The sequence below is a fragment of the Erpetoichthys calabaricus genome, chromosome 3, assembly GCF_900747795.2.
Source record: "Erpetoichthys calabaricus chromosome 3, fErpCal1.3, whole genome shotgun sequence".
NCBI lineage: Eukaryota > Metazoa > Chordata > Cladistia > Polypteriformes > Polypteridae > Erpetoichthys > Erpetoichthys calabaricus.
In genome coordinates this window covers 261,870,844-261,889,649 of record NC_041396.2, presented here as the reverse complement: position 1 = coordinate 261,889,649, position 18,806 = coordinate 261,870,844, and the positions used below count along the sequence as shown (strand labels likewise).

Here is an 18,806-nt window from a genome sequence, read left to right as displayed (position 1 = left end):
AGCCCCAAGACTGATGGTTACTTGATTACAGTATGTTGACGTTTTTTGGATAAAAGCATCTGCTAAACAAATAAATGTAAAATGTCAATGTAATTGCGGTAGGACATATTCCTGAACATCTGCTAAACAAATAAATGTAAAATGTCAATGTAACTGCTGGAGGACATATTCCTGATTTTCAATCCTAACTGCTTCTGGCAAATATTTACAATATCCAATATCCAGCTGTCGGCCATTTATACCCTGCTCCAATTGGATTCTGGTTTGATGTCTTCTGTGTGGACTTTTCGTATTCACGTGGGTTTCCTCAGACACTTGGTACGCCTGATTGTCTCAACATTCCCTTCAGGGGTGGCACCTCCAGCCCTCCTTGATCAAAACACATCTGATGTGTGCCAAAATGTCCAAAGTGTGGAACAGATGTCATTGTCCCAACTGTGCCACTCCATTGCAGGGCATCTTAATGCACTTGGGCAATTTATACATACACAACTGATGTAACATCCATGTCTTTGGGGGTTAGGGAGCCCAGTGAAAAATCAAAGCAGACACATTCGTGAGCAGGCAGACAACATAAAACAGTGGCTCCTAAACTCGGTCCTGGGGACCCCCTGTGGCTGCAGGTTTTAATTCCAACCAAATTCACAGCAAGTGATGATAACTGATCTCATTTAGTTAGCTGGTCTTTCTTCTCTTCTTTTATTCTGCATTCAAGAAAAGCACCGCAGTATAATATTTACTCTATGAAAGGTGACAACTGCATCAGCATCAGACTCACTAACCAGTCTAATTGAAAGGCAGAATGGAAATCGGGATGAACATAAAAAACACATCATTCACATAGAACTGCTTAATTTTATTAAAATGTATTAACATTTACTTTTATTTCTTCATTGACCCCAAAACACAGACACTGGGAAATAACAGCTCACTTAATTAGGCTTGGGAGTCCAATTAAAAAAACAGAAGTTGGTTGAAACAAAAACCAGCAGCCCATGGGGGGGCCCAGGATTGCGTTTGGAACCCACTGACATAAACCGTGACCAAGCTGGATTCCAACCCAGGGGCCTGGTGCCAAATTCAGAGTTGATGATCACCTCCAGTTACTTACCTTTCACTTTCTTATTGCTTGTGAAATGGGCGTAAGCTGAGAATAAGAAACGGGGGGCGGGGGGGATGGGGATTAAGACAGACCTGGATCTGGAGAGAATATGGATAACATTCTGCATTCAAATTTCATATCCTGTCGTTGTCGACGTGCTGCTCCTCCTCCTCCTATCTGACAGGATTTTCTCCCACGTCCCCAAAGGCATTAATGTTAAGTAGATGGCCTTTTCAAACTAGCACTGTGGGCGATGTGCACGTGAGCGTGTCCTGCATTGGACTGGTGCCCCACCCAGGACTCTCAAGATAAGGTTAGCTCCCCGTTACTCTGAAATTGGTAATCTGAAATGATTTTATAAAGCATCTTCCACAATACTACTGCCTCACCACTCTGCATGTTCTCCTTTACTTGCTAATTAGGCCATCTGTGCATGTATGTGGTTCTTATGTCTGACCCTGCCATGGTAGTGTCCGCCGTACTGTGTTACACAGAGTAAAGAAATGGACAGTATGAGAGCCAATCTGACTTATGCAGCAATCCTCCAGTCATGAGAATCTGATGGAGGCAAACTGGAGTAAGCAGCAGTGAGAACAGATAACCTCTCATGGCATAGCACAACTTGAAGGTGTCTCACGGAGTTAATGTTTTATTCTTGTCACGAGCTGCTCAGTTTGATAATGTGTGGTAATCTCCCTATAGTGTAAAAATTGTGACAGAATAAAAATTACCCTTTTCAAAAGATTGTTTTTGAAACCCCGAACTGAAGTCTGTGACACGATTACTCAAAAGCACATCGCTCAAACCCAAATGGTGCTTGCTTGCTCTGTGAAGTTCCTTATTATGGCACATATGAAACCAAAGATTAATTAGCTTAGGTTTTGACTTCAAGAGAAAGTACATTATGTCTGAAAAGAGCTGCAAAGGAACTTGGTGGATGTAAGCTGCTTTAAAACACACCAATTTCAAAGTTTGGCCTGAAGAAAACTTCACACAGCAGGCTGATGAGCAGTGATGGAGGAAAAAGGACGTCTTTGGTCTGAGGCCCAGGAATCTGTACTTGTTAGAACTCCAAACCAACAGCTTGGGCGAGTTTCTGCATCTGCTCCTTTTCTGGACTGCAATGTCCAAATGGCTCCAGTCATCATCTCCGGGACTCTATTCCTGTGCATTGCTTTTCCAGTATTTTTTTTGTTTGGTTGTAAAATAGTTTAATATGCTCCTTCACTGAGCAACTCTTTCACAGTCGGATCGACCCACACACCCACAAAAGATTATGAAGGTTAAGAAAATGTACGGATAGAGAAACCTGATCACAGTAGCTTACCTGCGCTCGTGTTCCACGACCTAAAGATAATCAAAATGTGCATCACACCTTGTGAGCCTCAATCACTGGTGTCACACCAAGGGGTCTCTAAATAAATGCAAAATGGTGATATGCAGAGTTTACACCTGGCATCTGCAGAGAGGCTGGACCCTGGGGATAAAGGCACCATAAACTCGGCTGAAATCTGCATAAACATCTTGATTTGACAATCTACGCAGAGTCTGCTTTTGAAGGCCAAGTTAGCCTATTACTGGAAAAAGAAAAGATTAAAATTGCTAAATTGTCACACACTTAATTGGTGAAAGGAATGGGGCCTGTCTGTCTGAAGTGGGCTGACCGGTTGTTCCAGTTTAGATCCCCTGCAGCAGAATGTTTTGCCATCCACACTGTATTCAGCTATAGAGAGAAGTTTAAGCAGCACAAACCAACCTACTTGGGTACAAGTCTAGTTATAAATCATCGGAAAGGAACCAGCAGCCAAGGGAGATCAAACACACTCCTCTATTCTTGGAGTGCCGTTAGCCATAATGTGGTGATAAGATTGCAGCTTCACAGGTCCAGGAGATGCGTCTCAAATATGGTCTACTGCTTGTATGTAGTTCATGTTCTGCCCATGTAATAGCAGCATTGTCCAAGTGTTAATCATACAGTGAAATGGGTGGGGATTGATTTGCTTCAAACCTAGTTTTGTAAAACTTGACTTTTGTATGGAATGTTTTGATTTTAATAAAATCAAAAAAGTGATATTCTTAGTTGCCAGTCAGCCAACATGTAACAGGGCACCCTGACAAACCAGCTCACCTGAAGTACTGATGCAAGTTTTTTTTAACTAGTGACCAGTTACTAATTAACTTTTTTGCTTTAGTCTTGACTCGGGCAAGTTACTTCATTTTTCCTTAATTAGCAGCCTAACAATGTGAAACAAAAGCCACCGCATGACCAGCTCATCTATGCCCATTACACATGACCCGAAAATAAAGAAAAGTGAAGGTCTTAGTAAGATTGATCTCTCGGCTCACCAACACATTTGGATGGTGCTCTGAGGGAGCAACATTTTAGAAGAGGTCTGCTGTTGTGGAATGAGAACAGCAACAGGCCTCATAATTAAATGAGCTTCCCAGGAAGAATTGGCTTCTCATTAAACTGGTCGGAGTTTGACATTCCAATTTAGCTGGTCATCGGTTTGGCTCATTGCACGTCTCTCACTTCTGTTTGGCCGTCATTTAATGAAGAAAATAATTTCAAAGGTCTGAATCCAGGCCTGGAGTTTGACACCCCTGCTCTAGGTTGTGAGGAGAGGGGGAGTTTGCAAAGACGCTTTTGAATATGTAGGTTAGATATTGGTACCTCTGCACTAAAGGCAGACTGTCTACCAAAAGTCTGAGAGCCTGAAAAATGTTCCCCTGTAAGTTTTACTGACTGAAAGTGTAGGTGCAACCAGTCCACCCAGGACTGAGGTGGAATTGCTTTGCAAGTTTAAGATCCACAGAAATCCTCTAACAAAATCCTACAAACAGAATGCAGTATGCACTTGGTCTTCCCATTCCAACAGAAAAGCCATATACAGTGAACCTTGGTTCTTATTTTTGCCGGTTTTAGATTTATCCACTCCAGGAAACCTCACTAAGTCACCCAACAGAAATTGATAAAAATTGACCCTTTATTCAGGTTGAAGGGCACATGAAGCTGGTACCCATCGACAGTGCAAGGCTGGACCCAACCCCATGGAGACGCACACACTTGAGAACCAAGTATGCAGATTGCCACTATGACAAAACTAAATCCTCAGCTTTAAGGATACCATTGCAATGCAAGGCCGACAAATGCCATTCAAAATGAACAAAATCCAAAAACCCAAAATACCTGGAAACATTAAAAATGCATGTTTAACTGAAACCTTGTTTAGTGGTTTAGTGGCCAAAGCTTTGGACTTTGTTGCAAGTTTATCCCTACTGTGGCCTGAAGTTACTAGCTTTGTGTATTCAGCACTTTGGGTGTTCAAAACATGCACAGGGCTGAATTTTCTCCATAAGCCATTTAGTGTTATTCAAAGAAAACGTTTCAAAAGGATGGCTACCGGATTACATAGAACAATGCTTTAATGAGGAGTCACTCATTTCCAAAACTTCAATTTTGCTAGAATGTACAAATTATAGTTGAACAAACACTTATACCCTACTCAATTTTTCCAGACAAGTAAAAACCAAGGAGAATTAAGCAGCTGCACTGCAACCTTTAGCAACACTACTGATTGAGACATACCTAATTTTAAATGGTTCTATGGCTCACATACCAGACAACTGCTCTATTACACTAAAGACAAACAAGTGCACTTGTTTCATTTATTTGTGATGTACTTTTGATATACAGGGGAAGGAGGAAACAAAAAAACAAACCCAGACAAACATGATTCTGCATGTGGACTGGAAATGCAGATGCACTTTGAAATGCAAAAAGCAGCCAGAATCAGTAGAACAGCACCTCCTGATGTCATTTTAAGGCACACTCTTGGTCCAGTAGGGATTATGGAACAAAAATCAAAAGCTCGCCTTTTTCAAATAGTCTCTCATATCAAATGCCTTCTTGTTCAAATTGCCTCCAGAGGTCCCTTCAGCTCCCATTACAGCAACAAAAGCTGCAATCAAAAGCAAATAAAAGGTTTAGTATAAAAGTAAGAGCACAGGTTAAATCATAACTGACAAAGGGGCAAGAAACTCCAATTTAACCCCCCCCCCCCCCCAACCATTGACCACTGGTTCAGTAAGTGACATTCGTGAAAAGCACATACATACTTTGATTAGCTTTGGCTAGACAGATGTTAAAAGTGGGGCCATCTGAAGCTTTTGTGCGCAAGTCTATAGTGTTTTCTCCATCTACAAAAAGACTGTCCCGAAGTACTGAGCAATGTAGACCACCCAGATGCAAGCCATTGATTAGCATGGGAGACCGATCTTTGTTAAGAAGTGCATTAATTTCGTCAATCTGCAGAAAAAAAAAAAAAAAAAAAAAAAATTAAGACAATTATGGCCATGAAGTCATTACTTGCAGAAGCAGTATTCTTAAAAACAATTCTACAGCAAAAGTAAAATTTTAAACACTTCTCAAACTAAATAGTGGAACTCCTTGACGGGACAGTATATTAGGAAATTGCTAGACATTTGGGGAAAAAACTGCTATGGTGAATGACAAGAATGAACCTGCACTGGGCAAAGGCATATTAGGCCAATACAGAAAAGGTAGTTACACTAGATAATTTGAATAACCAAAGCAAATATCGCTGTGAACACCATGATTTTGAATAGTAGGTGACACCAATCTAGTACTGGTGTCCTATCGCCTACCTCAGGAGTCGCACAGATTAGTGTATCCAGAACCTGTGATGACTGAACAAAAACAAAAAAACCTATTAAGGAGTACAGTCAGAGTTAAATCCCACTAGAAGGTGCAGGCAAACATTGGATTTTAAGATGAAACTGATCAAACAAGCCTCAAGTTTCTATAAAATCACTGACTGTTCAACCTTACACAATTACTTTAGTCAATAATGTTAGTAAATTACTAAGCTATTAAATCCAATAGAACAGAAAGTGAAGCCTACTGTATTTGTCTTATCAGGCAATCACATTAAAAGTACACATGCTAGTAGTCTTAAAGCTGTCACATAAAATGGCTTTTCCAGCAATTTTCAACCATAGCCTTCCTTTATATAAATCTTACCATCTGGAGATGTGCTTCCATGAAGCCAATCTAATTCGACATTCAACCACCAAGACCAACATGTTCATATGAGAGCTGAACCACCACAGAAACCTAATCTGGAAGTACAACACAGAATGTAGAGGTGGAACAAGGAATGGATTTGTTTTGAGCATCACGAAAAAGCTCATCTGTGTCTCAATTTACATAATTTAACAAAATGGGAAAAAATTAAAAGGTCAGCGATTGCTGCCAAACTCCCTTGTGTTACCCCCTTTGCACAGCAGCGATTCCATCTGGCAGAATACTATTAGCAATCAGAAAAGGGGCAAGCCCAACAAAGCTGGGATATCGGTGCTTGGTTGACAAGTTGTGGACCGATATTCCAATCCTGTAAAAACTGACATGGTGCAGTGGTGAGATCAACTTTAGTTGGCAAATCGGACATTCCCCCTTAACAAGTGTAACATGCCATTGGTGTTAGCTATTCATTCTCATGTAGGTTTGTGACTCAAGTATACCTGCTACATGGCAGCAATCAGCATTGGACAAGGTAACGGAAATCACTGGCTTTAAGTTCACTCTTCAAAAGTCTCAGCAGTAGCTTCCTTTAAACTGTTAGTGCTGACACAAGTTATTCACCTGCCAATTAGCCAGGAGATCCACACAAGGAAAGTCACCAGTTCAAACTTACCATAAAGCATGGGAAAGTAATTCACTATAACAGATTTCAATGATGTATAGGCTGTAGTCATCCTATATTGGCATTCAGTCAAAAATGTTAACATTGAACAAGACAATATCAAGGGACATCAGCAAGGACAACGGGGGAAAAAAAACACTGAATTTAAGGGAGTCTCCCATTTTCTACTACATTTTAAATACAAAATGTAAACACTTTAAAAAGTTCTGGTTTAGCACTACAGTTCCCCTCTGGTACAGCACTAAGGAATACATCAATAGCTTGGTTCTCTCACAAACTCCGCTATTAAACAGAAATGCAGCAGCTTGGGCTATTTAAGTGGTGTTAATTTTGGGGTCAATGGTATGAACCAAGGAACTCACTTCTGACATGCATTTTCATTCTGCCAGACAGTGGAATTTACATTTTGTGCAAAACTCCAATCTTGCTTCACTTTTCTATTCTCAGCATAAATTCACTAACCCATAGCAAGGGCAGCTATAATAGAGCCAAGTTTTTTTTTTATATAAATATAAAAATTCTATTCAACCATATTTGTGAATACACAACACCTGAGGTGTTGTTTTATATTGAACAAAACTGAAAGGGTTGTCTGATGGACTGACATCTTAAAGAGAAGTTCCCACATCCATCCAGGGCTGACATGAAAGGCTGTTAAGTTTATAGGGAAACTCAACTATGCAAGAAAACACTGAAAGCAGCTTAAATCCCTGTCAAAGGACAAAGAAAAGGCATTGCTATCCTGCACATCTTGTTACCCATTCTCTCAGAGAATCAGTTTGAAGTTCTAGAAATTTAAGAAAATGTCTACTTCTTGGTTATTTCAGATCCCCAACCCCCAGCCCCCTACTAAATTGATTAGACAAATCTTAAAGTTCAACTACTGTTTTAACTTTTACTTCCTTTCAACAGGCAGCCCACACTATCCATTCCAGGGAATGGAAGTGTACCACTACAAAAAACATTGCAAACATGACCACTTGCGTTGTAACCACAAAACATTCAAGTTAAAATTTTCATTAAGTCATTTAGCATAACAAAAAAAGTTTTGGGTCATGGCAGACTATACTCTAGACTATGCAACCACTGGGCTTCTATACCACCTCTATTTCCGCAAAAAACTGTACAGAAAGAATGGGTGCCCTAATCAAGTTGAACTGCTTATTCTTACTTTCAATAAGTTGGTGTTAAAACCTGGCAACCAAGCATTACATAGTAACTTACTATTTTAGTTTTCCTAGGACTAAACTATCATATGTAGTATAGCACCTTTTCATTTCAGCACCATGTGGTACTTAAAGATGAAATGTTCAGCAGGCAAGGAAACTACTTCTCACACAAACATGCAGACACCACCTTTACTCCCAAATACTAAAAAGAGTCAACTTGCAAATCCAACAGCCTGTTAGGTTCTTAATATAAACTGATGCTAATGAAGGCACTTTCAAAGCACAATCTCAATTTGGCAATTGTGACAGATTAAAAAATGCAAAGTTACAATAGTGCAACTGGTTCCACAACCTATGCATGACATACAATTCCACAACCTAAAATGCATCAACTCACCGTTATAAAAACGAAACAAGTAGTGTTTCTAGCTGTCCTACAGCAGAATAAAATCTTAGTCACAGCGAGCTAGAAGAAACCAATTGGCGCAGAGTATACACACAAAATGCTTGGCCAAGCACATGCTTGTGCCACATGGTGAATTTCTGCATCATTCCTAATAAATGTTAAGCTAGATGCAGTCAAGAGGTTGAAAGGTCAATGAAGATGTTAAGGCTTTGGACTTCAAAACCCAAGGTTGTGGGTTCAAATCCCACCACCGACTGCAAACCTGAGCAAGCCACTTCTCCCACCTGTGCTCCAATTGGGTAAATAAATGTAACCAATTGTATCTCAGTTGTTGCAAGTTGCCTTGGATAAAGGCATTGGTCAAAGAACAAGTGCCTGTCAGCAATGAACTCCAAATTTAGGCGCAGGCAACATGAATTACGAGAATGTGCTACAATAAAAAGCCAGCTCTTATTGTTCGCTTCTGGCTGCAATCACCCCTTTAATTGAAGGGCACTTGATATGCACGATGCAAATCGCTTTTCAATGCATAAACCCTATGGTACAAATCAACCCAATCAAACCTGAAAATGATCTTGCATTTCAAACATCTAGAGATCAATGGGGTAATCCAATATTGTGACAAAACATTGTTCCAATGAGAACAAGGATCTGCACTTTAGAGCGCATCAGTGATTTGCACTACGCAGTGGTGGTAGCTGATCTGAAGGAATGAAAACTCCTGCATGTTATTAGTACATGCATAAGGCAACTCCGAAGTACTGCAAACATTAATCTGCAGCAGTGCTACTGTACCAAGTATTTCAAATTTAAGCAAAATTTGTGATTAGAGTGAACAATGTTATAAACAAACTTCAGATGTAGCATGAAATTTGCTTGTGTCATTATAAAACTGAAGTACTCCAGCACAGGCAATCTTACTACACGACACAAGAACATGGATGAAATGCTGAATTTAGAATTCCAAGCCAATGTAATCAGTGTGGTAAATTCTCACCATAAACCAATTATATTCAAGATCCCATCTACCCGAGTGATAAAGCTCTGGGAGGCAAAAGAAATGTGGAAAGCAAAGCATCACAGGGATGTCCTTCATGATCAATATTGAACTTAAGCCTTTTAGATGCTGCAATAAAAACAATGCTAGCTACCATATATTCAAATTTTAAAAAAACATTGGTTGATTGACCCATTAAAAATGAAGGATCAGTGTCATAAGAACTCTAAAGCAGAATCTTACAATGCAGGGTGTATAATGTCTTTTTCCACATTAGGAATAGTCAAAGCAATTAAATTTAACTGGGATTAGATGCAAGGTTTCTCAGAAAAAAAAAAAATATACTTTCCTATAATGAGGGTTTTGCATGTACCCATTCAAATTAAACTGCAATACTGCAAAACAAAGCCAATATATCATGGGGCACTCCAATAATTCCTACTGCAAGCACTTCTAGGTGGCTATACCTGAAAGCAAGCAGTAGAGTACAAGAATAGTCAAGTGCCCATTAAATACTTTCCACCTACTTTTTGGAAGTGAATGATCCCACCACCAGTGTCTGAATGAAATGCTGCTTTGTAAGACTACTGCCAAGGTAAGGTGGAAAGGAAATCAGCCTGCCTTGATACAGGCCACACCCCTTCCATGGTAGAAAGCTGTTGCTCAGGGTCTGGTGGATGTCATTCCTAGCAGAATATCCACAAATCACCTCAGAAGACAAGACACCATGTCATGAAAACATCTAGCAGAAACTATAAGGGTGCATTCATTTATAACCAGTTCTTAAATACACTACCACAGTAAAGGCCAAATGGTAGTTTATTCATACTGCCAATACTAAATTGGCCCTAGTATGTGCACGCACACTAATGGATTGGTGTCCTGTTCAGTGACTGGGACAGGCTTCAGCAACCACACAAAGGCTCAGGATAAAAGATTTGGAAAACACTTATTACAGCTTCCAAAAATCCACACTTTAACTGGACAGTCGGAATAGTAGTGTTGTGCTGGTTCAAATCTCATGACTTCTAGAATTAGAGTTGCAAACTGTCCTTGCCAAAACATGAGTTGAATATGCATTCTTGATTATAAATACTTCCAAATTCTACATGGAGAAACAACTGACACTTAAGGGTAAACCCTTTATTGAATCACAATGAACTGCCAACACACTACCTCAGCTAGAATACCTCACATGAAGAACCCTTTTAACAGTCCTTGCATGGTTAAGACTGCTTAAGACAGTCAAGTTACTTGGGTAAATGTAAATTGTGGACAGTTGCTTATCAGTGAGTGTACAAGCCCAGCAAACTACTGAACAGTTAAAGAAAAGGGGTTCCATTACCAGAATTGAAACTCCGTAATAACCCAATGCTCCTAAATTTAAAAAAAAAAAAAAAAAAAAGCCTGGCTGAATTCTCCAGCAAACAAACATTTAAGAAAATTGAAAGAGTCAGAAATGGCATTAAGACTAGGGAACTTCCAACAGTCAAAATGACTGAAAAGCAAAGTTCAAGCCACCATCTGACAGGAAGCAAAATTTCTAGAGGCCTTAAGGCAGAAGGCATGGGAAGCCTTTCCAAATACAACATAGTTTTATGATGCAACAGTCCACAAATATGGTCAGTACAGAAAAAGATCTGTTAACCAGTGCCTAAAAACACTGAACAATCAGGAGCAGACACTTTACTAGCCCTGCACATGAGTAACTCAAATCAGTAGAACAGCTTACTAATTACTAAATGGTCCCAGGACAAAATAAAGAACAATCAATATATATAAATAAATAAAATATATATGCTCAATTGAAGTGCCCGACTCAGAAATGAGCAACAGTTCACAAAAATCCCTTTTAAAAAAAGGAATTGACAATGGACACCTTAAAATCCACAAGTGCCCTTAACCAAAATTAAAGATGGGGCACCTACAATTACATTATTATTATTTTTTTTTTTTGTAACACACCAAAAAGTAGCATCCACCTGGATTTGAGATTGAAGGACTGCACAGAGGCAGTACAACCTCTTCCAGCAGCAATCCAAACTTTACCTAGATATTCTCCCATTTGTGTACTGGCAAACTGTTTCAGGAAAATAACCTGTTCTTAAATGCAGATAGTATGGCTGCCGTCCATCTCAGCAGTGTGTCTCAAGGCAGACAACAGCCCTGGATGATGACCCACACCACACAGGGCCTGTTACCCAAACCTGCACGTTTTGGGGATGTGGGCCAGGAACGTGCGGACACAATATCAACTCCACCCAGACTACATCTAAACAGAAGATTCAAAACCAGAATGTTGGGCCTGTAACACTAACGCACTACCTGCTGGGAGGCAAGACCATAAATCGAGTTCAGGCCAACAAATGGGTTAAAAAGGCAATGGACGCCTCAACTTAAAATGGTTTAAAGCAACAACGTGGTGGCAGCTTGTTTAAACAGCACAGAATGTTGTGGCTGAAGGTAGACCGACCACACCTTAGCCACAGGTGATTCTCGGGCTTTGTTGGCGGCTGCACATGACCTGTAGGCTTAACACCAGATAGTTCAAATCCACCCGAATGGCATCTGTTCGTACGACTAGAAGGGGTAAACAAGAAACTGCTACAAACCTTCGCCTTTTGGATGCGTTTCTGGGGCGATCAGACATAAGGTTAGTCGGAACTATTCGTGAGCCAGGTCAACTACTTCAGTCAAACAACCCTCCCCCACTTACCACACTTATTGGTACTGCCACTGACGACTGAACAGGAGGTTCGACAAGGCCATCGGCATACATCTACTTCACACTACGAAATTTCGACGCAGAGTTATTGTAACGATGCCGAAGTAATTTTCCCCTGTATAACAGCGTGACAAGCAGAAACTCGTGAAGGCCTGGCACGCTGCCCAAATGCTAAAACGTTGTTAAACTAGCTAGAAGGCAAAATAGTCACACTTATAAAACCAAAAAGCCGCAAGGGTGGGGCGGTTAACCCAGCAAATCTCGAATTCCGGTTAAAGTGGCAACACACACCAGGGCTAAAGTTTGATTTAAAAAAAAAAAAAAAAAAAAAAAAAAAAAAAAAAAAAAACTACAAATAATGAACAAGCGACAGAGGGCGCAAGAACCTTAAGTCCCCAGGCCGGTACAGAGCCACGCCCTTTCGACTGATCCCGCCAGGATGAAGACTTGAAGCCCGCCGGCTCTCAACTCCGAGTTTAAGCAGCCTGGAAAAGGCCGACTTCCGCCCAAGTGCCGCCTCTATCCCGCCATAGCCAGACGCGCACACTTTTTTCTCTCCCCCACACAGCTAGACACCCCCAATCCAACATGTACCAGGCGGCCTTCGATAATATAGCCGGATGCAGAGGATTTTTAGCTGGTCATGACCATTATAGCACAAAGAAAAAAACTTCGATGGCTTTGAAACCCCGTGTCCGCCATACCGACCTAGAAACACTCACAGTAAAAAAAAAGTTTGCCCAAAGTTGAACTGGTCAAAACACCAGACTCAAAACTCTAGGGGGCAGCGTGTCTAATGCAGAGATTACAAGTCAACCTTACCCGCCAAATTTGTTTCCCCAACTCACCGTGATGTTCTGAAAGAATTTATCTGCGACACTGGCCCAGACGGACTGGTTGGGATGCTTATAGCCGATAATCGCCGCGTCCTGACATGTACCATCGGCCATCAGACTGTTCACGTAACCTTGCCAGCTCATGTTGATTAAGTTTGACGATTTCTGAAGAAATAAACTGGCAGACGGAGAGGAGAAAAGTGCAAAAGCGAACGTGTGATGAGTTTAGAAACAGGCTATCTCGTATGTAGTGCAATCCAACAGCCCCGTCAGCATGAAGACTGGTGCGGCTTTGCGTGAAAAGACGTGCTCCGATCCCCTGTGAGCGGCTGAGTGAGACAGGGTGCTGCGCGTGGCCGCTTATATCAACAGGCGGACGTGCGCGCGCTCAGATCCTTCCGCCAACTTCCTCTATCCCAGAGAAACTTCACTTGCCCATTCATTTCTTTGGTTTTTTTCTTTTTGGAGAGAAATTTCTTTTGTTGTGCTTGTTAACTTCATTTCTTATAAAGCGGTTAAATTACCTTCTCCGATTGGTTTATTCACGCACTTTTTGTGATCACGTTTATGTCAGAGGAAAAAAAAACCAAAAACTACCTATAGATTAAAAGTGAGCGCAGATCGGGCTAGGGCGGTGTCCCAGGCACTGGAATTTTCGGTGTTCTTCCGCATGGAGAAGTGCCTAAAATAACTGCGAGACACCGCGCACGTGGGTTTTCCTTTCCCTTTTTCTCGACTTCGTCTCGAGGTTCACAAGGTTAACGTGTTAAGACTTTAGTATGGTATAGTAAAGTATACCTTTACAAACAGATACAAAACATGTCAACAGTTGTATTTTTTTTTCTGAACTAATTTTTAGCGCCCTCCATGCACTTTTAAGACTACAACTAAAAGGAAGAAACATGACTAAGTATGTAAGTATCGTATGGTCCAGTTAATAATTGGTGTTCTGTTCCAACCTCGAGATCATTATCAATGCACTCCCTTTTCAAACGGGCTCACGGAGTTACACACCCAGAGCCAGTGTTGCAGGGTCCAACTTTGGACTGAGCTCCAGTTAGTCTCCGAGCTCCCCGCTATCCCTGGGCCGAAATTAGCCCAGCTTGCTTGTGTTTAGAAAGAGAAGATAAAAACACCACACATGCAGTGATTGAGCTGGGATCTCAATCCATGATTCTGGATCTTTGTGCTACGATGTCGACCCCAGCTTTAATAACTGAGACTTCACAATTAAACATTAATATTACCAGACAGCAAAATTCAAGGAGCTCATAAACTCCTTAAAAAACTGTGTTGTACAAGTGCAGTCTCTCAATCGCTTGTATGACTATGATCAGCCTTTACAATATGTAGCTCCAGAAATAGTATGCAGTCTCAAAAGGTGCTCTACAAAGCAAAACAAAACATAATCACTTGAGTGGTCATTGATTTATTTGTTTCATTTGGCTGATAGTAGCATGAAATGAAATGACAAGACACAAGCAGTGAGCAACATGTGGTACCACTCAGAAGGTTCTAGTACAGTACAAAACACCTAATATTAAGGTTTTGGCTGTGTTTTTGGTCCTGCCTTTAAAATAATGTCTAATATCTTCTATCAGTCATCTTTTGTTCGTTGTCAGTTGAAAATTCTGATGATCATAGAAAAATCAGGCTAACATGATGAAGAAATTAGTATTTTGTTTGCCTACTTTGTTATTCCAAGAGAGTTCCAATGATTTTTATTTAATTGCAGAAGCATAGAGGCTTGTTTAAGTTTTGTTCTTTGCCATCATATAACAAATAAGGGTTGCTGGCACTGTATGTTAATGTCTTTCATTTTGCAGCTTTCTGGGTCTCAGTCTAGTCTTGCATTCCTTCCATGCAGAGTTTGTATGGATCTTAAACGTATTCCTCCCAGTTAAGAGAGGTTCATACACACGAGAGTACTGAGGGAAGGCACTGAAGGTACACACAGGGTAGGAAACATGAAATATTTTAAAATGTATTCTTTTACCTGTCTTAAGACAGATAACATGGCACGTTTTTCATAAAATAGCTGGACCAATGCCAGTAAAATCTTAGGAAAATGAACATTATGAGTTTCTAGCATTATAGTTTTACAAAATGAAAGAGATACAGTTTGTATCAGAAAAATTATCCAAAGACTAATAAGATTTCTGTAAGACAATGAATCAATCAACAGACCTTCTGAGGTTTACACTTGTTGCTAATGTTACTGTTATTAAGTCTCTGGTGAAAGTGTGTCTTTCAGATTACAAATCATTTCGTTCATCCACTAAGAGCAGACTGTATTTGTTGAGGAGGCTCAGGTCTTTTGATGTATGCAGCAAGTCGTTGAAAATGTCCTATTAGTTAGTAGTAGCCAGTGTATTGTTCTATGCTGCAGTCTCCTGGGAGCCAACTTAACAAACAATGCCTGAACAAACTGATCAGGAAAGCATGTTCCACCACAGGGAGAACAGTGGACATACTAGAAGCTGTTGTGGAAAAAACAATGGAGGCAAAATTCCCCTCCATCCTCTCTAGGAGGCGCTGTCTTGGATCACTTTTTAGCCACAGGCTCATTCCTCCACGGTATGCTAAGAAGTGCCTCTGGGGGTCTTTACAGCTTGCTGCTATCAGGCAATTCAATGCTTGCTCCCTGTAAGAGCCATTTTTTACTTAGTTAGGTTATGTTAAATTAATAGAAGTATGTTCTTAGTTATGTTAAATTGTTTGCCTATATGTTAGTGCATTGTCAACCTGAGGTTAACACTTTCAAGCTAAATCGTAAATGGAATATTCTAATTATTTCTTGTCATTCTTACTACAGACTAGTTCCAGTTTATGATCTGCCTTGCAGTTGGTAAAGCATGGAGGGCAAACAGTTTCAAACTGTACTGAATGTAGAGAAAAGCCAAACAAAATGACACCTTTTATTGGCTAACTAAAAAGATTACAATATGCAAGATTTCAAGGCACCTCAGGCCCCTTCTTCAGGCAAGATGTAATCAACCCTAGTACTACAAACTGTACTGAATGTATTGAACATGCTCAACATTCTGAACATACTGTGGTACTAAAGTGAAGCCTAGAAAATTTGCCATAAAAATGTAACGTAACAACTTTTAAGTATAGAGAGTAACTGAAATTTAACATGAGAAGGCTAAGATTATAATGAAACAGAGAAGAAACCTTTAGCCTTTGTAATCATTTTTTCTGAATTTTTGTGATTTGTTCCTTTTTAAATTTACACTTAGCTAATAAAAGGTGTCATTTTGCTTGACTTTTCACTACATTCATAATGGCTAACATGGTACAACACCCTAGTACTACACTAAACCTTTTTAAAATTAACTTTATTAGGCTGAGAAATTTCTTTTGTTAGACGTTTGACTCATGCTGGATCCTACCTTGCCAACTCTGTAGCTGTTTGATTTTGGGAGTCTGGAAAAGACGCAGCTACACTCCTGATGCCCTAAACTAAATGCTAATACACCTTCAGTTATTTTGCAATTTTAAGTTGATTTTGCAATTTCTGGACAATATACATTATTTATTGTTTTATTGATTGATTGCATTATTTGTCCTATGAGTCTGTTTCCATGTTTTTATGTTTCTGCTGCTGTATGTATCTAGATTTACCTTTAGGATTATAATGTTTTTCTAATCTAATCTTTTGAATCTGCTTATTCCAACAATCCCCTGCATCAAGTTTAAGCCAGAAACCACCCCTGTATAGGACACCAGCCCATCATAGGCCATCACACACCCACACTAAATAATGTACAGCCAACTGTCACCAGTTAACCTAACTTAAATGTTTTCATGCTGTTAGAGGAAAACTGGAAACCCACACAGACACAGGGAAAATTTGGACACGCAATAAAGGCTTCAACAATTCCAGAAATTAAACTTAAATGCCTGGAGGTATTAGAGACCAGTCAGTCAGTCAGTCATTGTCCAACCCGCTATATCCTAACTACAGGGTCACGGGGGTCTGCTGGAGCCAATCCCAGCCAACACAGGGCACAATGCAGGAACAAACCTTGGGCAGGGCGCTCACACACACACCAAGCACACACTAGGGACAATTTAGGATCGCCAATGCACCTAACCTGCATGTCTTTGGACTGTGGGAAGAAACCGGAGCACCCGGAGGAAACCCACGCAGACACAGGGAGGACCCAGGAAGCGAACCCAGGTCTCCTTACTGCGAGGCAGCAGCGCTACCACTGCGCCACCATGCTGCCCATGAGAGAGCAACAATATTTTCCACTATGTCACCTTATTATAAATCAAGTTTTTAAAAACAATCTTTATCATTTTAATTTGTTAACATGTAGTTAATTTTACCAGTGTCCATCAAAAACTAGAAAGGTAAGGATTCAGTTTTTCTTTCAGTTGTTTTAAAGTTGTGTGGCACAGATTGAAAAATTGTATAAGGAAGTAGCCACACATGTGGAAATACTCATAATGAATGAGGTACAAAGCTGTATGGAGAGAAGTGCTTCTATAAATGCGTGGCATCAGAATTAAGGAAGTATTACATCTCAGTTTGCTCAAATTGCATCTAATAACGCTGGGTAGGTCTCATTGCATACCATTATGGTTGGCAGGGCAAGATACTGAGATCTTAGTGACCCCCTGTAAGGGTCTGAGTGCTGGGGCGCTTTCGGTAGGGGCTTCAGTGATAGAAATAGCTGAATGTTTTATATTTCATGAGGATCAACAATTTGATGATGTCAATGTGCAGCTGGTCAGAAAGGGTAATAGTGATTGGATATGAGTAATCCTGGATCACAGTGTTGGTGTATTAGTATAAGGTTGTAAGGCTAAACAGATGAACAACTCAAAATCTTTAACTGCTAATTTCTAAGAAGTGAAACTGGAGCAGGACACTACATTTGGGATACAGAGGTGAAGAACTTTTTACAACTGAGAATCCATTGTTGTTGGCAGAGTGGTGCATGTGCATCAGGGCTCCAACAAGTGAGTGCATAAGTGTGCAAGAAAGAAACCTCCTTTTAATCAAAAGTCAGAATAGTCACCTGCACTAATAAAGTTCTCCTTTAACTCAGTTAACTATGAAAGACTATTTGTTGCTGCTCCAAGTTGAGGGACACACAATCTCTGGGGCCCATATTTGTTAGTTAGTTAGTTAGTTAGTTAGTTAGTTAGTTAGTTAGTTAGTTAGTTGTCATTGTGATACGAGCATGGTGTGTAGTGTACAGAGAAGATTATGTTGACATGTACAATATGATCTTCTCTGTCAGGCAACTGTGGAAAAGTGCAAGAAAGAACAGAAACAACTCTACCTTGTCTTCATTATTCTTACCAAGGGGTTCAGCCTTGTGAGCATAAAGGGCCTCTTTGAGATCCTGAGTAAGACTGACTGTCCCCAAACAGTGCTCAGAATCATCAAGTTATTCCATGAAGACATGAAGTGGAGAATCGTATTTGATAGCTCAATGTCAGAATCCTTCAATATGCTCAGGTGAAGCAGGGGTGTGTTCTAGCTCCAACACTGGCTGGAATCTTTTTTCCAGTCCTGCTTAAGTATGACTTTGCAGAAGCCTTGCAGGGCATCTATAAATATACAAGATCATATGGAAACCTCTTCACACTGTCAGGGCTTAGAGCAAAAACTAAAGTGTAGATTCAACATTTTGGAAATTTCTTGTTTGCTGACAACATAGCTGTCACTAATCAGACGCAGCAGGATCTACAGGCATTCATGATCCACTTTGTGGAAACCTGCAAGGAGTTTTGCCTCACCATCAACGTAAAGAAGACATGATAGGTGATAGGCCAAGGAGTCAACGCCAACCCTTCCATCACTATCATTGACGGAAGCTGGAAG

At 40.3% G+C, this 18,806-nt stretch overlaps 1 protein-coding gene across 1 annotated transcript; it reads right to left on the bottom strand.

Annotated features, from left to right (window-relative positions):
* Nucleotides 1–4,757: 4,757 nt before the first annotated feature.
* LOC114648875 (profilin-1-like) lies at nucleotides 4,758–13,311 on the bottom strand. Its single transcript, XM_028798163.2, has 3 exons — nucleotides 12,974–13,311; nucleotides 5,222–5,411; nucleotides 4,758–5,064 (listed from the first exon to the last, which is right to left on the bottom strand). Exons 1-3 carry the CDS (start codon nucleotides 13,103–13,105, stop codon nucleotides 4,967–4,969), a joined length of 420 nt encoding a protein of 139 aa, XP_028653996.1. The 5' UTR covers nucleotides 13,106–13,311; the 3' UTR covers nucleotides 4,758–4,966.
* Between the last annotated feature and the right edge of the window lie 5,495 nt (nucleotides 13,312–18,806).